This window comes from Oncorhynchus mykiss, chromosome 15 (assembly GCF_057628025.1).
Source record: "Oncorhynchus mykiss isolate SJ-2025 chromosome 15, ASM5762802v1, whole genome shotgun sequence".
NCBI classification, from domain to species: domain Eukaryota; kingdom Metazoa; phylum Chordata; class Actinopteri; order Salmoniformes; family Salmonidae; genus Oncorhynchus; species Oncorhynchus mykiss.
The window spans coordinates 23,555,473-23,579,527 of NC_143036.1; the positions used below are offsets into that span (position 1 = coordinate 23,555,473).

General features: G+C 42.3%; 1 protein-coding gene across 27 annotated transcripts in view; it reads left to right on the plus strand.

Annotated features, from left to right (window-relative positions):
• LOC110489808 (zinc finger CCHC domain-containing protein 2) overlaps nt 1–24,055 on the plus strand; it is a 65,669-nt gene that overhangs the window by 9,901 nt on the left and 31,713 nt on the right. For all 27 annotated transcript variants that reach the window (XR_016486594.1, XR_016486596.1, XR_016486602.1 and 24 more), the window contains exons 2-3: nt 5,737–5,875; nt 6,066–6,136. Coding sequence is in view for 16 of the 27 variants with exons in the window: in XM_090199634.1 (XP_090055760.1) it covers nt 5,737–5,875; nt 6,066–6,136 (210 nt within the window). In the remaining 11 variants the exon portion in view is untranslated. The remainder of the gene's footprint in view (nt 1–5,736; nt 5,876–6,065; nt 6,137–24,055) is intronic.

Here is a 24,055-nt window from a genome sequence, read left to right on the forward strand (position 1 = left end):
TGTTGACCCATTTAGCATACCATACCATTAGACATCGATGTCTTCATCATTCAAAAATATAAATAGTCTGATATAATTTAAAAGCCTACAAACAGGGTTGTCAAACTATTTTATAATGAAAATAAATAAATAATAGCTTTTTGTAAAAACCTTTTAACATCAACAATCTATCACATCAGTTATCTTTTTTTCATATTTACATGTTGTAGCTTAGACCCTACTTTCCATCACCTGAGGTTTTTGTGGTGTGTCCGCCATTGGTTGAGAGACAACATGCTCTTGAATACAGGGTGGGTGTCATTTCAATAATAGAAATAGAATGGACCTATCCCTTCAGACCACTGTAATTTAGCTGGTACACCATTGACATTTAACTTGAATTTAAATTTTTACTTCTAATTACTACCACAAAGATGGCGGCCGGTCCACCCACTGTTGAATGTGATCTTAAATGGTCATGTCTATTCTATGATCTATATTTATATGATTTCAATAGTAAATTGTTGATGGGTTGACAGTATAATTTAAACAACGGATATTCCCATTCAATTCAACACTCTCTGATGTGTGGTCCAGAGGAGGCTGGTTGGAGGAGCTAAAGGAGGACGGGGTCATTGGAATGGCATAAATGGAACGGAGTCAGACGTGGTTTCCATATGTTTGTGTTTGATACCGTTCCAATGATTCCATGCAAGCCATTACAATGAGCCCGTCCTCCTATAGCTCCTCCTACCAACCTACACTGGTGTGGACCTCCAACCGTCTTTGTGGCACCATTTGAAAGTAGAAATTTCAATTCTATTCCCATTTTAGTCCATTTATCAGCAAAAACATGACACTCGCCCTGTATTCAAGAGCATGTTGTCTCAACCGATTGCGGTCACAACACTAAAACCTCAGATGTAAGTAGGGTCTAAGCCACAGCATATGTGAATATTAAAAAAATATGAGCTTATGCATTTTTTTGAATTTTTTAACCTTAAACGTGAATTATGAAATAGTTTGACAACCCAGTTTGTAAGCTTTTAAGTGTTATCAATCTCAACCATTTAATTTCTACTGATGAAGACATTGGTATCTCATGTTATGGTGGTGGCGTATGCAAAATAGGTAAACTTTGAGCACCTTTTATCTCTTGAATGTTTTGGCATCTAGGTCCAAAAAGTCACTTTGAGTACTTCTACAATGGACAAACATTTATGGAAAGTTTTGTTCATATCAAAAGCGGTGCTGTCAAAAAGTTATAGAATTCAAGTGGATTTACCCAACTGTAAGCAGGCTCATAGAGAGACTCCCTCTGCAGTTCAACATGCAGTTCATTACATCAATCTCCACTGAACCGTGTTGGATGAAAAAGAGTGATGTCCACTGACTAACCCGTTCCAGAAATAGACCTTGATGGCCTCATGGTGAATCACCTCTCTCCACTGCAGCAGCAGCAGATGTCGAGTTAATGCCAAATTAAATCAGAGCTCCCATTTGTAAGACAGTTGTTGTTCCTGGACCATGTCAAATGTAAAGAGGGAGGAAACGCTTCAAGCCAGCAGAAGCTGATGTGGTCGCTTTGTTTTGTTGTGTTTGGCATCATTCAAGTGCCACTGATATAGGACCAAGGCTATCCATCTATTGAATGCTATGGTTGGTTTTCCCCTGGTATATTTGAAGCATACAGAACTAGGCTTTTGCTATTATCATATAAGCCCTAGTACCAGTTCTCCAATAGCACTACTGTATCTGTCCCCTCTCTCTCCTCTGGCTTGTGTTGGGGCTTGTGTTGCACTGATATGCCAGGGCTGAACTGTGTTCTGTTCTCCCATGACCTTCAGCGGAGGCATAACTGTCAGTCTGTTTGTCAGCTCTGCCTCCTAGCTGATAGCCAGGGACCAAAGCCCTGACCCCTTCTCATGGGCTGCAAGCAGGGCGTGTGTGTGTGCAAAAAGAGATCTCTGGGAATTGATGCAGCAAAACCCATGATCAATTATGAATATGTAAATGCTGATTCTATCAAGGATGTAATGAAGTACATTAATACTGTGTTTAGGGTTGCACTTTTTGGGGAATATTCAGAGGTGGAAACTTTCCGTGGGAATATATGCAAATTAATATTAATACCATTTAAATGTAGATCTTTTTTGCATTGGATATATTTACCATATCATATGGAGACAGAAACATAAACCTTTTACCTTATCATAAGTAGACATATTTGCAAATGATTAAAACCTTCCAATAGAAATAAAAAACAAAACAATTTACTTACAAATTGAACTTTTAATTAAATGAGTTGACTTCACATGTGATGATTTCACTGAACAACAAGAAAGGGAATATTGAATGATCCCCAGTGATCCATCGCATCTCCCCAAAATATTTTCAGCGTACATCTATAAAATGATAGCTTAGAAACTAAAGCTTTGGGTGTCTTCCTCTCATGCTTCCATGTCTTCTCCCTGGACCTCCTGTCATGAGAATGTTCAATCCCAATGATAATAACTGATAATCAATAGCTCTGACCAATCCCGAGATCTGTAAAACCATGGGTTTAATAATAATTAGTCAAAGACTAAAAGATAGTACAGTTCCTTATACAAAGACATCCATTTTATAGCTGCGCACATACTTCCACACAAACAGTACATATCCTACGCACATACATACACACCAACAGTAGGTATCCTACGCACATACATACCACCAAACAGTAGGTGAGTTTTATCCTTCTCCATAGTTCTCACCACTGTGTATCACTACCCAGGCGACCGTTCCATTCCCCCGAGATTAGGGGAACCTTGAGAAGTACTCCCTATGCTATCATACATTTCTCAGAGGCCTAGCCAGATCGGTTCAAACACAGTTTAATTGTTCTCGTTTTTTTTCTTCGGCACACACATACAAGTTCAAATTCTAAACCACGCCTTGCTCAGACAGTGCGTTTTTCCACTATACAGATACATTGTTAATTCGGACTAAAACCACACGCATCATCAGATTATAATTTTATGATTCTAATCAATTTCATACAATTATAAGGTTTCAGAGTGGAATTATGTAATCATTATCTTTCAACATTTTAAAATATTTTATCACCTCCTCAATGTCCTGCCACTTTCCAACCTTGTTGAGGATGGCTGGTCAAAAAGCCTCAAATGGATGGCCATCAACCCTTGTATTGGTCAGCCTGTTACGTGCTTTGGTGTGTTTGTTCCCAAACAAGGACCAGTTGTGCTCTGAGGCGGCTGATGTTGGTGGGATTTGGAGGATGATAGAGGCAACAGGGGAAAGAACCTCAGATCCACCAAGTCCCTTCCACCAAGTGGCTGATGTGATATGTTGGCATGACTGCCATATTGCATCTCCATCCCAAAGCCCTTGCTTGGAAGTGTACTTTGCCAGACTGCCAAGAACCTTGCCCTCATCTAGACCAAGGTGGCAAGAGACGGTAGTGATGACACCATAGGCCTTGTTGATCTCTGCACCAGACAGGATGCTCTTGCCAGCATACTTGAGGTCCAACATGTACACTGCGGCATGTAAGGGTTTCAGGCAGAAGTCTTCACGCTTTTGATGCATTTCAGAACTGTAGTTTCCTCTGCTTGGAGCAACAGTGAAGTGGGCAAGGCAGTACAGATTTCTTCTCTTTTGCAAGCAGAGACTGAACATCAGACAGGATGGCATTGTCTCCATCAATCTGTACAATGTCTACTGCTATAGGTTTCAGGAGTTTCAGGCTTACCATTCTCTCCCAAAATATATCATCCAGGAGAATCCTCTCGACAGTCTGATATGGCCATTTCTTGGAGAGACTCCTTCCCCTCCAGGAGACTGTCAAACATGATGACAACACCACCCCGACGGATGTTGCTGGGCAGCTTCAATGTGGTGCTCTTATTCTTCTCACTTTGCTTGGTGAGGTAGATTGCTGCTATAACTTGATGACCATTCGCATACCTAAGCATTTCCTTGGCTCTCTTGTAGAGGGTATCCATTGTTTTCCGTGCCATGATGTCCTTGAGGAGCAGATTCATTGCATGAGCAGCACAGCCAATGGATGTGATGTGAGGGTAGGACTCCTCCACTTTAGACCAAGCAGCCTTCATGTTCGCAGCATTGTCTTTCACCAGTGCAAATACCTGCTGTGGTCCAAGGTCATTGATGACTGTCTTCAGCTCACCTGAAATGTAGAGACTGGTGTCTGTTGTCCCTTATGTCTGTGCTCTTGTAGAATACTTGTTGAGGGGTGGAGATTATGAATTAAATTATTCTTTGCCCACGAACATTTGACCACCCATTAGAGATGATTGCAATACACTCTGCTTTCTCTATGATTTGCTTGACCTTCACTTGAACTCTGTTGAACTCTGCATCCAGCAAATTAGTAGATTAAGCATGTCTGGTTGGAGGGGTGTATGCTGGGCGAAGAACATTCAGAAATCTCTTCCAATACACATTGCCTTTGAGCACCAAAGGTGAACCAGTTACATATACAGCTCGAGCAAGACATTCATCAGCATTTCTCTATGTTCCTCCATTGAGTCAAAAAAAACTTTGATTCCAGAAGGACCATGAGCTGTTGCTATCGATAAGGTGTCTGATTCATCATTTTCACCTTGAGTAGAAGTGGAGAGACTTTTGTCAGAGGTTGCTTGTTGTGAGCGCTGAGGGAACTTTATGTACTTGGCCAGATGATTCTGCATCTTTGTTGCATTCTTCACATATGATTTGGGACAGTATTTTCAAATGTGCACAGCTTCGCTGCAGTGAAATGTCTCCACACATCAGATAGTGCCCGTGGCATTTTCCTGTTAAGATTAAGGGAGGGGAAAGAGAGTAAAAAAAAGAAATAAATACAATTCCATGTACAGATAAATAGTTAAGCAGTTAGATTAAACAACTCCTTTGTAAGATAAATGTTTTAAAATGAAACCTGTATGGAAACAGGTGAATTAACACTCCTCTGTTAGCAGGCTCAAGCTAGCTAAAACTAGCAGAAATTGTTAACAAGTTAGAAATTATTTAAAAACACTTTGCTGTAGGATACTATTTACTAGTTAACAAATAATTATGTATGTCCTAAAATATATTCACCCCACCCAGTATTGTAATCAAAACTTACCAGAAAGCATGTAGTCCTTGGCTCAGACAGTGTAGTGGTGTGGGCTCAATAGCATCTCATTAGTGTGCAAGATCTTGAGAATCAGCTGCACATGTGATGGAAGCATGCACTGTGCATGCAGAGGGTTGCAATTCCATTGAATTGGGGACAGTTCAACCAAAATATGCCACAAGACCTAGAATTGCCTTGTGTATCCCACAAAAAGGGTTAATTGTTATAAGCTAACTTTTTTTGATGAATTTAAGCAAAATTCCCCAAATTCCCGGGCTTAACTTCCCATGGAAACATTCCAGAAATATACCGGAAAGTTTCCAACCCTTTGCAACCCAAGCTGTGTGAGTGTGTGGTGGAGGGCTGGCTGCTGTATGTCTCATCCCATATGCAAGTGTTCAAAGACCAACTTATGAACAACGGCATGGGTCCCAGACGGACAAAAGCACCACTGCAACAATGGCACAAGCGGCAACATTTTAGTATTCGCTCACACCTGACAGATGTTCTGGGAGCTTGATAGTTTGATTAATCTTGGTGACCTTGCTGTGTGGGATGTCATCTTTTAAATGCCCGAGTACAGCTGTGATGTTGAAAGCTTTCTACTCACTAGTCCCTTTGTGTTCCGACAGCACAACAAGGCCCAGAAAGCAGAGGAGCATGGCCCAGCAGCAGTCACCATCGAGGCCAGTCTTGGTGAGAGGACGCAGGCACAGGGACAGGCTCGCCACGCCAGCCAGACACCCCCCAGCAGAAGGGCCCAAAGGGAAGGTAAGCCAGTGAAGAACACACAAATGTATACACACACACCCACCCCCACAGTGTTACAAATTCCTCGCAGTCAATTGGGAAGAAAATTACAACTGTATGCACAGCCCCATATATTTAACTATTATTACTGTGAAGCAGTTCCAATAAGACTGTACAGTATGTGCTAATCCTCTTCCCTCGCTCCTCACAGCCGTGCATGTAGAGAAGATCGTGTTGAAGGGGATCTTACGGAGGAGGACAGACAGGGAATACAATTTTGTGGTATGTTCCCAGTCATTGCAGTGTATTAAACTTACCTTTTCCACTGGTCCCACTGATGCTACCAATGATTTGGTTGCACCAATCATAAAAAAAAAAAACATGATCATTGATAATGACCTGGCCTGTGTTCCATAATGTGCCTGCATTCCATACAGAACCAGGCTAATCATGACTAGCCATTTTTTTATTAGCATGCCCTTGTGTTCTTATGTTGATTTTGATAGATTTACAGCAAAGAAAAGAAAGTGAAAAACGTATTTTTTGCATATTTCAAAGTGCCATGTGTTATTTTCTGCTAAATCCTCTAGAGGGTAGAATTTTAGAAAAATATTTTTTTTTAATCTATGTCTACAACAATGCTTAAACCACATCAGGGAACAATTTGAGGTCTGGAAAAAACCTGAGAAATTTAGATTTTGTTTTCTGTAGTTACCCTTTAACCTTTCTGGCGCAGGCGTTCCGCTAGCGACCCACCTCGACAATATCCTGTGAAATTGCAGAGCGCGAAATTCAAATTACAGAGATATAAATATTTAACATTCATGAAAATACAAGTGCCATACATCAAAATAAAGCTTAACTTCTTGTTAATCCTGCCGCTGTGTCAGATTTCAAAAATAATTTAAGGCAAAAGCACACCATACGATTATCTGAGGACAGCGTCTCGCATACAAAAGCATGAAAAACATTTTTCAACCACGAAAGTCAGAAATAGCGATATAATAAATGCCCTACCTTTGAAGATCTTTTTCTGTTGGCCCTCAAAGGTCCCAGCTACATCACAAATAGTCATTTTGTTCGATAATGTCATTCTTTATATCCCCAAAAACTCAGTTTAGCTAGCGCGCTTCATTCAATAATCCACCAAAATGCGGATTCAAAATGCATACAAAATGAATCCCAAACGTTACCAATAAACTTATCCAAACAAGTCAAACAACATTTATAATCAAACCTAAGGTGCCATAATACGTAAATAAATGATCAAATTTAAGACAGAGAATAGTATGTTCAAGAGAATAGTATGTTCATTACCGGAGATAAACAACAAATAATGCACTCTCATCCACACGCATGAAAACACTACAGCCAAAATGTGAGCCACTTAGAAAAACTACCAATTCCAGACTAAAATGAAAGACTGTTGACATCTAGTGGAAGCCCTAGGAACTGTAATCTGGGAGGATTTCGCCTCATAATAAACATGACAGCCATTGGAAACAGTGGTAGGCTTTTTGATGGTTTGTCCTCTGGGTTTTGCCTGCCATATCAGTTCTGTTATACTCAGACATTAAACAGTTTAACAGTTTTAGAAACTAGAGTGTTTTCTATCCAAACCTACCAATTATATGCATATCCTAGCTTCTGGGCCTGAGTAACAGGCAGTTTACTTTGGGCACACTTTTCATCCGGACGTCAAAGTACTGCCCCCTAGCCCAAAGAGGTTTTCAGGTGTACCCTTTAACAGCCATACTGTTGTTTGACTAGCTGTGTTTTTGTAGCCATAGGTGGCGCGTGAGTTTCAGGTTTGGGGAAGAAAATTTACACCATAAAAATGCACCTTTTATAATAAAGGATCACCGCATTTGCATCACCACATTTGCATTAGCGCATTTGCAGACTTCTGTAAGATTTCCTAATGTGATGAGTATATTGGATAGTCATAATTTAGGCTAATAATATAACTCAATCACTGTTCGCAAAAAAAGACTGTTCAATGCATGCTTGAGCATGTAGATATGTTTCTTGGCCTTTGATGAACACATTTCATTCAATTCTACTACACTATATGACTGGAGACATTAGCAGAATCTTTTTTTAAATGACTAAATTACAGGGTAGCCTATTCTGCTGACACTGACAAACAGATCAATAAAAACGACATTGTCTGATCCATTTAAGTAAAAATACTTTAAAGTACTACTTAAGTAGTTTTTTGGGGTATCTGTACTTTACTATTTATATTTTTTACCTTTTTACTTCCTAAAGAACTACATTCCTAAAGAAAATAATGTACTTTTTACTCCATACATTTTCTCTGACACCCAAAAGTACTCGTTACATTTTGAATGCTTAGCAGGACAAGAAAATGGTCCAATTCACACACATTTTACTGGATGACTTTTACTTGAGTCATTTTCTATTAAGGTATCTTTACTTTTACTCAAGTATGACAATTACATACTTTTTCCACCACTGTGTTTCTGCCAGGTAGGCATAGGCTACTTTGTAGTTCACTTTTAATTGTATTTCCATTGACCCGAAGATGGTTAGGCTATCATTAGCATTGCTAACAGCTACACAAAGTGGTAAACATACAGTCAGGTCCATAAGTATTTGGACAGTCACACAATTTGCATCATTTTGGCTCTGTATGCCGCCACAATGGATTTGAAAGGAAACAATCAAGATGTGCTTTAAGTGTAGACTTTCATCTTTATGTTCATCTAACCATGTTTTATACATAGCCCCCACCACCACCACCATTTTTAGGGGCTCAAAGTAATTGGACAAACTGACAATCATAAATTAAATTGTGAGTTTTTATACTTGGTTACAAATCCTTTGCAGTCGATGGCTGCCTGAAGTCTGGAACCCATAGACATCACCAGATGCTGGGTTTCTTCCCTAGTGATGGTCTGCCAGGCCTTTACTGCAGCTGTCTTCAGTTCCTGCTTGTTGGATTCAAGTCAGGTGATTGACTTGGTCATTGCAGAACATTCCACTTTTCCTTAAAAAGTATTGCATTGCTTTAGCAGTATGCTTCGGGTCATTGTCCATCTGCACTGTGAAGCGCCGTCCAATGAGTTTTGAAGCATTTGGCTGAATCTAAAGGAGATAGAATAGCCCTAAGCATTTCAGAATTCATCCTGCTGCTTTTGTCAGCAGTCCCATCATCAATAAATACAAGGGAAGTAGTTCCATTGGCAGCCATACACTCCCAAGCCATAACGCTACCTCCACCATGCTTCACAGATGAGGTGGTATGCTTCGGATAATTTATTTATTTCACCTTCATTTAACCAGGTAGGCCAGTTGAGAACAAGTTCTCATTTACAACTGCGACCTGGCCAGGATAAAGCAAAGCAGTGCAACAAAAACAACAACACAGAGTTACACATGGGATAAACAAACATTCAGTCAATAACACAATAGAAAAATCTGTATACAGTGTGTGCAAATGAAGTAAGGAGGTAAGGCAATAAATAGGCCAATAGTGGTGAAGTAATTACAATTTAGCAATTTACACTGGAGTGATATGTGTCGACAGGGATGTGCAAGTAGAAATACTGGTGTGCAAAAGAGCAGAAAAACAAATATGGGGATGAGGTAGGTAGATGGTTGGATGGGCTATTTACAGATGGGCTGTGTACAGCTGTGGCGTTTGGTAAGCTGCTCTGACCGCTAATTAGTGAGGGAGATAAGTCTCCAACTTCAGTGATTATTGCAATTCGTTCCAGTCATTGGCAGCAGCAGAGAACTGGAAGGAAAGGTGGCCAAAATAGGTGTTGGCTTTGGGGATGACCAGTGAAATATACCTGCTGGAGCGTGTGCTACGGGTGGGTGTTGCTATGGTGACCAGTGAGCTGAGATAAGGCAGAGATATACCTAGCAAAGACTTATAGATGACCTGGAGCCAGTGGGTTTGGCAACGAATATGTAGTGAGGACCAGCCAAGGAGAGCATACAGGTCGCAGTGTTGGGTAGTATATGGGGCTTTGGTGACAAAACAGATGGCACTGTGATAGACTGCATCCAATTTGCTGAGTAGAGTGTTGGAAGCTAATTTGTAAATTACATCTCTGAAGTCAAGGATCGGTAGGATAGTCCGTTTTACGAGAGTAAGTTTGGCAGCATGAGTGAAGGAGGCTTTGTTGCGAAATAGGAAGCTGATTCTAGATTTAACTTTGGATTGGAGATGCTTAATGTGAGCTTGGAAGGAGAGTTTACAGTCTAGCCAGACACCTAGGTATTTATAGTTGTCCACATATTCTACGCGTCCAGAGTATTGATGCTAGTCGGGCGGGCGGGTGCGGGCAGCTATCGGTTGAAGAGCATGCATTTAGTTTTCCTAGCATTTAAGAGCAGTTGGAGGCCACGGAAGGAGTGTTGTATGGCGTTGATCCTCCTCATCTGGAGGTTAGTTAATACAGTGTCCAAAAAATGGCCAGATGTATACAGAATGGTGTCATCTGCGTAGAGGTGGATCAAAGAATCACCCGCAGCAAGAGCGACATCACTGATATATACAGAGAAAAGAGTCGGCCCGAGAATTGAACCCTGTGACATACTGAACTCTATCTGAGAAGTACTTAGTGAACCAGGCGAAGGAGTCGTTAGAGAAACCAACGCTATTGAGTCTGCCGATTTTAAGAATACGGTGAGCAGTTCCTTCCCTTCTCCATACTCTTCTCTTCCCATCATTCTGGTACAAGTTAATCTTTGTCTCATTTGTCCATAGGATGTTGTTCCAGAACTGTACAGGCTTTGTTTTTTGGCAAACTCTAACCTGGTCTTCCTGTTTGTGAGGCTTATCAATGGTTTACATCTTGTGGTAAACCCTATGTATTTACTCTGGTGAAGTCTTCTCTTGATTGTTGACTTTGACACAGATACGCCTACCTCCTGGAGGGTGTTCTTGATCTGGCCCAACTGTTGTGAAGGGGTTTTTCCTTCACGAGGGAAAGAATTCTTCTGTCATCCACCACAGTTGTTTTCCGTGGTCTCCCGGGCCTTTTGGTGTTCCTGAGCTCACCAGTGCATTCTTTTTAAGAACGTACCAAATAGTTGATTTGGCCACACCAAATGTTTTTGCTAGCTCTAATGATGGCTTGCTTCACTGGCAGTTACAGCTCTTTGGACTTCATTTTGAGGGTTAACAGCAACAGATTCCAAATGCAAATGCCATGCTTGAAATCAACTCTAGACCTTTTATCTGCTTACTTGTAAAATAACTAATGAGGGAATAACACACACCTGGCCATGGACCAGCTGCCAATTGTCCAATTACTTTTGGTTCCTTTAAAAGGCGGGGACCACTGTGCTGTAATTTCTACACCGTTCACCCGATTTGGAATGTAAATACCATCAAATGTTTTTAATTTCAACTCTAACATGCTGTGCTATATAGCTAAAATAAAAACTTTGTCAATGTCCAAATATTTATGGACCTGACTGTATGGGCCCTATTCGCACTGCACACACACACAGGCAATCCCGTGCCATTGTTTCCTCTTCAAAAAGTTGGTTTATTTTCGGTCAATTGCACATTACTGTTTGAATAAATCATGAAAAGAAAAAATGTAAAAAGATAATTGTGAACCAAAAACGAACGTGTCCAGGTAGAAAAAAAATCACTGTGTCGCATTGCCAAGTCAAACGGTCGCAAATACTACTGTTTTGGTCACAGTATCGAACCTTGTGTTGCTTGTGGAACAGCCAGTGCAGTGGAGTTTCCTGTGAGTGTGTCCTGTGCCAGTGGCATTTGATAGCATGATTCTAGAAGCATTGGCCATAGAGGTCACTACTCCAGGAAAAAGAAGAATGGAGGAAGGAGAGGAGAGGGGAGGGGAAGGGAGTGTTACAGGATATATTTTCTCCAACTCTTCCCTTCGGCTCCTGAAATATTGAAAGAAATGTATATCCCTTTTTTTATTTCCATATTTACTTTCCTTTCTTTCCCCCTCTGACTCGCTCACCCTCCTGTGTAGATAAAAAATAAAAGTGGTGTGATCTCTTGGGTTAAACATCCTGTAGTGTGACTTAAAGAGAGCAAAACATACTCTACACCGGGGAGAGGTCATGCATGAGCAGATGAGCTCCCACATTTTTCAGCATGTTTTTCAAAAAGAAAAGAGAGCTTTAGAGTAGACAAACTTGGATTTCTTTGGTAGGGACATATACAGTATGCTACCATAAACAACATCATCTTCACTCCAAATCAAAACTCAAAACCTACAACCTGATTTTGGATGGAATTACTTGGAATGCTTCCTACACCCAAGGATTGTTATTCTCAAACTATACAGCAAACAAACAGAAACCTGAAGACACCATCCAACCTGGAACTGAGTGAATAATGCTTAGTCTGAAGCAAAACTTTTTTTTACTTTTAAAAGCCAAGAATAAAAATCGATGTATATATTTTACTTTATAAGGGCTGAATGCTAAGGCTACCAAGCTTGCTAGGACAAAGAGATACAACTTCAATTAGCACTGACGTGTGAAGCGAGAGGTATCAAAGCCCTTAAGCCTAACAAATGGCAGGCTACCCCACCCAAATCCAGAGGCATTGAAGCCCCCTCCTGCTGTTCCGAGACCATTCACTGGCATTTGCCTCCAGAAATAAAAGCTTCTCCCAAGTGGGTGTGACACCTACTCCTGTTGCCTGCTGCTTGGATTCCACCTGGCGATCTGTTCACCGTCTGCCCTGGTTGTCTCCCTGTCTGGTACAGGTACCCCCACGACACTTCCCGAGCTTTCGCTCTCCTCCAGCACACAGGCACTGTTGGGGCGAGTGACTCTGATCTTACAATGGCTAGCCCCAAGTCATTGTGTTAAAAAAAATGATTGTGCATTTTGCTATTTGCCTCACGACTCCTGCATGCTTTGTTGACTACGAACTTTCTTTACCCAACTGTTTGTCCCCACACTCGGTACTCTGACTCTCTATTGGTTACACAGACTTGTGGCCTTCCAGCCCATTCTAACCACCTCTCGCTGGCTTTGTATTCATGTTACCTGATGAAATTGCTGTACAATATGATCTTGTTGCCATCTGATGCACGTTCAGATGTCATAAATCAGCACTGCAAAGATCTCCCTGTCCTCTGCCGTGCCTTGATTGTATTACTGTTGATGATATCTGGAAATGTGCATGTACACCCTGGCCCATGTACTGTTGCTAGCCCCAATTCTGACTTGTGCTCTGATATCTGCTTCACTGATTTCTGCTCTCGTAAAAGCTTGGGTTTTCTTCACGTTAACACTAGAAGCTTATGACCTAAAATGGATCAATTGAAAGTTTGGGTTGGTCATTACTGAGACATGGTTAAGGAAGAGTGTTTTGAATACTGATGTTAACTCTTCTGGTGATAACCTTTTTTTCGGAAAGACAAATCTTCCAAAGGTGGGGGAGTGGCAATCTTTACCAAGGATCACCTTCAGTGCTTGGTTGTCTCCAACAAGTCTGTCCCCAAACAATTTGATTTGCTGGTTTTAAGTATTAAAGTTTCAAATAGCTCTTTGTTGACTGTTGCTGGGTGCTATCGTCCTCCATTAGCACCGGCATGTACCCTAACTGCCCTAAGCTCTCTCCTGGCCCCTTACACTAAGTCTGAATGTGTCATGCTAGGTGACCTAAACTGGGACATGCTTAAACCACCTGACCAAGTCCTAAAGCAATGGGACTCCCTAAATCTTTCTCAGATTATTACCAATCCCACAAGTTATGACTCCAAACTCCCAGAAAAGGCTACTCTTCTTGATGTTATCCTCACAAATAATCCTGTTAGGTATCAGTCTGGTATTTTCTGTAATGACCTTAGTGATCACTGTTTTACAGCCTGTGTTCGTAATGGCTGCTCAGTGAAACAACCTGTCCTGATTTGTCATAGACGCTTGCTAAAAAGCTTTAATGAGCACGCCTTCCTTCATGAACTGGCTTCTGTAAAATGGTATAGAATCAGCTTGATCCTTCCTCTCTGTGGAAGACGCTTGGACCTTCTTTTTTGATATTTTCAGTGGGATTGTTAACAAACACACCCCCATTAAAAAAAGAGAAATAAACAGGTTCAGCCCCTGGTTCGACTGTGATCTTGCAGAGTTACTCCACCTCAAGAATTGGATTTGGTGAAAGGCTCGGCACACGCACGCTCAGGTTGACTGGCTCTCGTTTAGGCAAATGAGAAATAAGTGGACTCAGGCTATCCAGATGGCCAAAGTTAGTTACTTTAGGGAGCAGTTCTCTCTCTGTGGGTCGAACCCCAAGACGTTCTGGAAAACGGTTAAAGACCTGGAGAATAAACCCTCCTCCTCACAGCTGCCCATGTCCCTTAATGTTGATAATGTGGTTGTTACTGACAAGAAGCTTGTTAATCACCACTTCATTAAGTCAGGATTCCTATTTGACTCAGCCATGCCTTGTTGCCCGTCCAACATTTCCTCATCTCCCACCCCTTCTAATACAACTGTCCCCTATGCTTCTCCCTCTTTTTCCCCTGCCCCGCTACAAAGTTTCTCCCTGCAGGCAGTCACTGAGTCCGAGGTTCTAAAAACTTGACCCCAAAAATCCATCTGGGTTGTCCTTTATTTAAAGGGGGAGATCAAGCTGATCCTAACTGTTATAGGCCTATTTCTATTTTGCCCTGTTTATCAAAAGTGTTGGAAAAACCTTTCAATAATTAATTGATTGGCTTTCTTGATGTCTATAGTATTCTATCTGGTATGCAATCTGGTTCCCGCTCAGATTATGGATGTGTCACTTCAACTTTAAAGGTTCTCAAGGATGTCACCATTGACCTTGATTCTAAGCAATGTTGTCCTGCTATTTTTATTGACTTGGCCAACTATTTTGATACGGTAGACCATTCCATTCTTGTGGGCCGGTGTCTCTGAGGGTTTTTTGGCCTGGTTTGCGAACTACCTCTCTCAAAGAGTGCAGTGTATAAAGTCAGAAAATCTGCTGTCTCAGCCACTGCCTGTCACCAAGAGAGTACCCCAAGGCTCGATCCTAGGCCACACGCTCTTCTCAATTTACATCAACAACATAGCTCAGGCAGTAGGAAGCTCTCTCATCCATTTATATGCAGATGATACAGTCTTATATTCAGCTGTCCCTTCCCCGAATTTTGTGTTAAATGCTCAATAACAAAGCTTCCTTAGTGTCTAACAAGCTTTCTCTACCGTTAACTTTGTTCTGAACACCTCCAAAACAAAGGTCATGTGTTTTGGTAAGAAGTATGCCCCTCTCCCCACAGGTGTGATTACTACCTCTGTGGGTTTAGAGCTTGAGGTAGTCACCTCATATAAGTACTTGGGAGTATGACTAGACTGTACACTGTCCTTCTCTCAGCACATATCAAAGCTGCAGGCTAAAGTTAAATCTAGACCTGGTTTCCTCTATCGTAATCGCTCCTCTTTCACCCCAGCTGCCAAACTAACCCTGGTTCAGATGACCATCCTGCCCATGCTAGATTACGGAGACATAATTTATAGATTGGAAGGTAAGGGTGCTCTCGAGTGGCTAGGTGTTCTTTACCATTCGGCCATCAGATTTGCCACCAATGCTCCTTATAGTACACATCACTGCACTCTATACTCCTCTGTAAACTGGTCATCTCTGTATACCCCATTGCAAGACCCACTGGTTGATACTTATTTATAAAACTCTCTTAGGCCTCACTCCCCCCTGTCTGAGATAACTGCAGCCCTCATTCTCCACATACAACACCCGTTCTGCCAGTCGCATTCTGTTAAAGGACCCCAAAGCACACACATCCCTGGGTCGTATTTTTAGTCCACTGTAGGCAGTGACTGGAACAAGCTGCAACAAACACTCAAACTGGACAGTTTTATGACACTCTTCATTCAAAGACTCAATCATGGACACTCTTGCTGATAGTTGTAGCTGTGTTGCGTGAAGTATTGTTGTCTCTACCTTGCCCTTTGTGCTGTTGTCTGTGCCCAATGTTTGTACAATGTTTTGTGTTGCTACCATGTTGTTGTCCTGTTGGTGTAGTGTTGCTACCATGCTGTGTTGTCATGTGCTGCTGCCTTGCTATGTTGTTGTCTTAGGTCTCTCTTTATGTAGTGTTGTGTTGTCTCTTGTCGTGATGTGGGTTTTTGTCCTATATTTTATTTAGTTATTTATTTTTAATCCCAGCCCTTGTCCCCGCAGGAGGCCTTTTGGTAGGCCGTCATTGTAAATAAGAATTTGTTCTTAACTGACTTGCCTAGTTAAATAAAGGTTGAATAAATAAATAAAAGCAAGCGGGAAAGGGAGAGTGAGAGCACAGCCCTGTGTCAAAGACACCACTCAACAGCTGTGTCTGGGCCCACGGCTGTCTTCCTTCAGCTCTGCTCTGAGGGGAGTGGGCCAGCCAGTTGGCTCTGGTGCTGGGTGTGATTTCACCATGCCTGGCTCCCCCGCCAGGCTCCAAATTAAACCGAGCTGCAAACCTCCCTCTTTATCTGTTAGCACTAGTAGCAAGCCTCTAATGTAGATCTGTTTGGAGAGCCTGTTGTGTTCATGTCTTTCAGCTTATTGGGAATCACGTTTTAGGCCATTGCTTTTATGATCACACATACAATATACTACAGTACTTAGTATAGAATTATTATTTTTTTTATTCATCTTTATTTAACCAGGTAGGCTAGTTGAGAACAATTTCTCATTTACAACTGCGACCTGGCCAAGATCAAGCACATCAGTTCGACACATACAACAACAGAGTTACACATGGAATAAACAAACATACAGTAGAAAATAGAAAAATCTAAATACAGTGTGTGCAAAGGAGGTAGGATAAGAGAGGTAAGGCAATAAATAGCCCATGGTGGCGAAGTAATTACAATATAGCAATTAGACACTGGAATGGTAGATGTGCAGAAGATGAATGTGCAAGTAAAGATACTGGGGTGCAAAGAGCTAAATAAATAAGGTATGGGGATGAGGTAATTGGATGGGCTATGTTACAGGTACAGTGATCTGTGAGCTGATCTGACAGCTGGTTCTTAAAGCTAGTGAGGGAGATTTGGGTCTCCAGCTTCAATGATTTTTGCAGTTCGTTCCAGTCATTGGCAGCATTGAACTGGAAGGAAAGGCGGGCAAAGGATGAATTGGCTTTGGGAGTTATCAGTGAGATATACCTGCTGGAGCGGGTGCTACAGGTGAGTGCTGCTATGGTGACCAGTGAGCTGAGATAAGGCGGGGCTTTACCTAGCAGAGACTTGCAGATGACCTGGAGCCAGTGGGTTTGGCGACGAGTATGAAGCGAGGGCCAGCCAACAAGAGCATACAGGTCGCAATGGGGGGGTGGTATATGGGTGATGAAACGGATGGCACTGTGATAGACTGCATCCAATTTGTTGAGTAGAGTGTTGGAGGCTATTTTATAGATGACATCGCCGAATTCGAGTATCCGTAGGATGGTCAGTTTCACAAGGGTATGTTTGGCAGCATGCGTGAAGGATGCTTTGTTGTGAAATAGGAAGCCGGTTCTAGATTTAATTTTGGATTGGAGATGCTTAATGTGAGTCTGGAAGGAGAGTTTACAGTCTAGCCAGACACCTAGGTATTTGTAGTTGTCCACATATTCTAAGTCACAAGTATGTAGTATACTGTAGAATACTATACTACACACTGTAGTATCCCTCGATCATGTGTAGTACTTAGTATAGAATGTTGTAGAATACTACACCAAAAAAATCACTGTAGGAAATACTACAGAAATGTCCTCACAAATACTACAGTCTGCAAAAAACACAGCATTTAAAAAACGTTAATAAATACGGCAGTATTTAATTTGCATGTACCGTGCCCATTCCCGTCCCCTATATCCCAATTTGTGCCACCTATAAGTGAGAAGCCTACATACCAAGCATAGACCATATATTGTGTTCTCTACAGGTTATAGAAAAGAGCAGAATCTCTAAACTCTGATCACATCCCAGTCCTACCTACCTATAGATTATGGAAAATTTGTTCTTTTAGTATTTCTCCTCGTGGGGAAAACCCCACTTACATGACAAAGATAATAAAACAAAAGTAGTTTAGTAAATACTACAGTATTGTCCCCAAAAACACTACAGTAAATAATATAGTCCGCAAAAACACCACACTAATTACCTGTATAAATACTGTAGTAAAAAAAATAGTAGTATATTCTATAGTAAACTGTAAATACTACATTATAAACTGGGTGGTTCAAGCCCTGAATGCTGATTGGCAGACAGCCGTGGCATATCAGACCGTATACCACGGGTATGACAAAACATTTATTGTTATTGCTCTAATTACATTGGTAACCAGTTTATAATAGCTATAAGCCACATCAGGGTTTGTGGTATATGGCCTATATACCACAGCTAAGGCCTGTTTCCAGGCACTCCGTTGTCGTGCCTGAAGAACAGCCCTTAGCCGTGTTATATTGGCCATATACCACACCCCCTCGGGCCTTATTGCTTAAGTATACTACAGTAAAGACTTCAGTCCGTAAAAACACTACAGTGAATGCTTTAGTATTCCTACCATAGTATACACTATAGTATTTATTTATTTTTTATGTGGGAGGGCGCCTGTTTCTTATACAATGCAGAAAAACAAAATGATTGAAGACACTGCTAGCCTATCAAAACCCAGATAGAGTGGGTCTGTATTCTATCTCCTAGCGGACCTCTCGTCTTGGTCACAACCTTCCTTCATGGTCTGGTGAGAACGATTTAGCAGGTTTTAAACAGACACCACAGACGGGCCTCAGGAAGACCACAAAGTTGTAAGCTCTACCGCCAGTTTCCTTTTCGGATTATTTTGGGCTGGTTTACTGAACGCTGCCATGGCCACAACAGTCAGAGACTATAATCCTGAATCGGTCTGAAGCCGACGCTGTGTAAACCATATAATACCTGTAGAGGAGGAATTAATTGTGTGTGACTGTGTGTGTTTTGTTAGTGCGGGGGCATGTTGGTTTACTCATCAACTAAGCCTATGTTGATACATGTGAACATTTTATTTGAGGGTAATGACTGTCCTGCTTTTGCCTTGGTTTTATTTTTACGTGAGCTACAGCTCAACTGCTTTTGATGACGGACGATTTGTTGACTTGTCATCAGGGGCGATGGGCCAGGCTAGCGTTGAAAACGCCACCGTGTATCCCTCCTGATCTATTGCCATGGGCTCGTGTGTAAACAGTTACCCCGCGGTCACCACACACGCAATGGAACAAGGGCAACGACCTTGGAGCTGACTGGAATTCGACAAATTCCTATAAATGTGTGTGTGTTTGTGTGTGTGTGACACACCTCCTCGCGCCAGTACTGTCACATGTTTCTACCAAACAAGGAAACCAGCTAGGGTTCATACTGGCTTGTCTTTGTCAATGTGTTGTTTTGTGATGCATTGTAGCTAGATAGCCCCCCCCCCCCCCCCTTATTGGCTGTTTGTCTCGTAAAAATGCACAGGGGCTGCTCAAACTAAGGGAGGAAACATTGACAAGCCCTTCCCTCCTTCCATGTTATGTATGGAGGGGGATGACTTGCATTTTCCTCAATGTTGATATGGTTGAGTGTACTGTCCTTTGTGCCAGTCAGCTCTCTTGCTAGTGTCCCTGTCATATGGCCTCTGTATGTCCACAAAGTATTTATCCTGGCACAGCAGAGGTTATGTCCCTTAAAGCTAGGTCATACTGACCCTCATAATACAGTATGTCACTTTTTAGTCTTTGTTGTCAGTATATTGACTCCATTACCTCAGCAGGTGGTGCCATGGTAGGGCAGGGACAGACGGCAGGGTTTGCCAGAGAGAGGGGAGCAGCAGGAGAGAGGTGTTCCACTGGGGGATTCCCTTTGTCTAGCCTGCCTGCCTGCCTGCCTGAGCCTAACCAAGCCAGGCCCCATGCCAAGCCCCCGTCAGCCCACCACCCCTCTTTCACCGCTCTGATCATGTGATTTAGCCTCTAATGAGGGATGAGGAAACACTGCTGCTGTGCTAGACACACACACACACACACACACACACTATCTCTCTCACTCACTCTGTGTCATAACTCCCCAGCCTGTCTCTGATGCTGTCCTCACCTTACGGCAGAGTGATGGGTGTTTGCAGAGATGAGTGACTGACAGACGGCTGAAGACTCCCGGACAGTCGGGCAGACAATGGTGTTAGGATTTTGCCTGTGGTATCAGCCCGACTGTTGTTAATATTCTCCAGATATTAATCTTTTTCTTCCTCATCCTTTGCCTCTTTTTGCCTGAGCGAGCAAATGTGTCATTGCTGTTGTGCTTAAATGCCCCCACCACACATATCCTGTCTCGTTTTCCGCCAACAGCCATGTTTTTCTCTTTTCGCTCCAGTGTTGACTTGTCTGCCTGCCAAAGTTAACTGACAATTAGGAGTTTCATTTGGTTGCTGATTTGTCCGACCCTAACAGTGTCATTTTAAATGTAGCCTGGCTTCCTTAGTAGAACTAGTAAAAGGCTAGTAATGCTCAGTGTGTAATGTTGCTGTGTGAGATGGTTTAGGCTTACTATCTGGAGCATACTAGCAGAACCTAGACCAAGGTAAGCCTGCCCCATTATTTTGCACATGCTAATGGTATTGCTAAGCTGTACTGTAGCTAAGTAGAAAGAACATGGGGTTGCTGTCTGTTTTGGACTACCTTACATTTTATTTATTTTTATGTAAATGGTGGATGCTCTTAGCCAGAGTGACTTACAGGAGCAATTATGGTTAAGTGCCTTGCTCAAGGGTACATGGGCAGATATCTTTTTTTTACCTAGTCGGCGCAGGGATTCAAACCAGAAACCTTTTGGTTACTGGCCGAACACTAGGCTACCTGCCGCCCTTACTTTCAGGTATCCAAACAACGAGAATATTTATATTGTGAGTAGTACTGGTATCTCTTTTAATATGGGCTCACATGGACTTCAGTAGCCTGTAGTCATCCCCACAAAATTACAAAATATGTTTCTCTGGCTGACTCTGAATTGTTATTAAAAAAATAATAATTGCCTAGCGGTGTGGTAGTGAAGGCATCACTGCACCCTGAACTTGGCTTGGCATGGTACTAGCTAGCCGGACCTGCCTGCCTGCTGTGGCTACCGCCGGCCTGGGGACCAGAGGGTTTGCTTGCATCATCAACCCGCGTCACTCCAGTACACAGCCAGGTGCAGGAGAAACATTCGTGGCATGTCCCATCAATGAAATTGAATAGTCCTTCATTACAACCGATAGGGGAACATCCAAGTGTTTTATACAATCTATGGTCAAAGTCCTTTCACGTGACGAAGGAAGCTGTTTTAAGAGTGTTTGGATGTAACCCGGCAAGACAGTCTGTGCCACGCCGAGTGGAGAGAGATGGTCATGGTGGTTTTAATCATCTCCTTTTCTAACCCACCCAGCCAGCTCTGCTCTGCGCTGCCAAGCACCTGTTCAAGTGTGAACACATTTCCCTGTGCTCTATAACAGGCAGACTTACTCCTGTCATTTCTCCCCAGAGGTACATTTGGAGTGATATTATGGGTCTGGTTCTGGACTTGCTGGTAAACCGAGCCGACTCAGTCAGAATAGCCAGAACGGGCCGGGAAGCAAGGCAGTAAAAACTAATGGCTGGCAAAACCTGGCACCCTGTAACCCGGTGTACGCACACACACACCAAGAGACAGACAGGCACACTTACACACTCATTCACGCAGGAAAAGACTCGAGCACACAGACACACCACACATCCTTGCTTTGTCACTCTCGTTTTGTATGTGAGAAGCAGAGTAATGTGACAGTACGGGTGTAGCCGTCAGTTCCTCTGGGCAAAGAGTAGCATAGAGAGAGCAGGGCATCCACTGACTGCATTAGCAGCCAAGCCAGTCAGACCAAGAGAGAGGGGGACAACAGGCCTCTGCAAGACTACACAGCCCAGGGCCCATATAGGCTCCTAGTGTTTCCCCTATATTCATTTAGCAGCTGTGGCCCACCGCTGCTAAATTGTTGCCAATATGTATATTTATGGCGCTTTTAAATTGATAGTCGTTGGCTCAACGACTGGAAGTCTGTGGGAACAGCTAGCATGTCATTGCACTGACGCTAGTAGCAATGCACCCCCTGTACTCCACACACACAAGTCAACAGGGAATGAAAGCGCGAGAGAAAGAGGACTAAAAGCTTCAGTTTGGCCACTTTGGTTTTAAACAAGGCAGTTTTATTCAGTGTGTAGTGATTTTTTTTTTTTGTCCGTTCACTCCACACCACTGCCCTTTCAACATATAGCTTTGTAAAATAAGCCATTTTAATCCATGGCTTGTCACACAAAGCTTGGGTCAGTAAGTGAGGTTTTATGTGTTTAGTGAAACTGCCTTGTGAAAGGTAGGAAAAACAACTGATTGTCCCTCTGTGGACTTTACCCCTGGGACAGCACAGGACAGCCATGTGAGCAAGGCTCGCTTCTAGAGAAACCAGTCACTTTTACAGTCCTATATTGACATTAATGGTTGCCCGATTTGCCCGGGGCAGGTAATCTAAACAGTCGGGCTGGGGAAATTGTGTCCAAAAGATGACCGTTAATTCACTCACGTTGACTCTAGTGTTCCATTTGTTAGTGTGCATTAGCGACTCAAAACAAAAAAGAAACCAAGCCACGGTCTTTTCCCTTTCCCCTCCGTTATGTGTCTCACTCACTCCATTTGGTTTCCGACCGCTCCATCACACACAAGTTCCCATTGCTAGGAAGCGACATCGCGCTGGGAAACATCGGAAGCCATTTACTTTCAATGGAGGGAGAGCGAGAGAAGTGGAGTGGGCGGGGGGACCGTTGAGCGACATGAGCATGGTTTATGCCTTGTTCTTAAGGCATCGGAGTGACTCAAACATTATAACCAAATCAACGGGGGCCCTATGCCATGACATTTTTGGAATTTTAGATTCTCCCTGACTGTTTAGTTTTTATTTTGGTGATTGATAGTTCTCAAAGATCTCATTTAAAATATATTGCTCCATTATCTTTTCTGCACACTTTAAATATGGTTTTAGTCATTTTACGTTTATACTACTAAATGCATAGGGGAAACACTGGGGTAGGCTATCTCATGCTTAAAAAAGAAAGCAATTTAGCTTTCTAATGCTGTTAACTGTATGTCTCAACTACCACTATTAAGCAAATTACACCCTGTTAAAGCAGGAGTAAACGGTGAACAGTGCTATTGATGAGAAAGACGCAGCTGTTTCCGTAACACAAAGTCGCGGCTTAAATGGTGCTTGTCATCCTTCATTTAGCAACTGAAGTGTTTTTCAGTTTAGACGAGAAAATAGGCCTTTTTGATTTCGTCATCCATTGTGAACAGTGATACTTGGGGGTGCTCCTGAGTGGCGCAGTGGTCTAAGGCAATGCATCAGTGCTGAGGCGTCACTACAGACACCCTGGTTCGAATACAGGCTGTATCACACCCAGCCGTGATTGGGAGTCCCATAGGGCGGCGCAATATAAAATATATTTAGATTTATTTAACACTTTTTTTTGGATACTACATGATTTCATGTGTTCTTTTGTAGTTTTGATGTAGAAAATAGTAAAAATAAACAAAAACCCTTGAATGAGTAGTTGTTTCCAAACTTTTGACTGGTACAGATGAATGGCAGATTTTTCTAAAGCCAGGCACATTTAACAGTTAGGCTATTGATTATAGACCTAAACCAAATTGGGGTTTCCTCTCCTCGATTTTCTTAGACAATTAGGCCTCCGCCGCATTGTTCTCAATCACAATATGCTGGTTAACTTTGCTATTGTGCACATAGCAACATAGGGAAGGCGCCAATTCTACGGTACACTGAAGATTGTTTCAGAACTGAGGACAGCGACCGTATCCAACAGGGGAAAATCACAACTGTTATAAAATATTAGATTTATTATTGTTTCACCATTATTTTTACATAATATAACCATATACAATGTCTTAGAGTGATGAACTGTGCCATCTCCATGGTCTCCGCAATGGATTAGTGCACTGAGACAGGCGCGAAACAGACAGGTGTCTTGTGCACCATGAAAAAAATGACTGCTCGTCTAAAGAAATCTCAGTTGACCAACAGCCTATCGACCAAACAATCGACTCAATGGGGTCAGTCCTAATGTAAGTTGTGATATTATGTAAAAGCTATACGTTCTTACTACTGTCCGTAATTGAGACAAACACATTTGACCTGAAACAAAACAT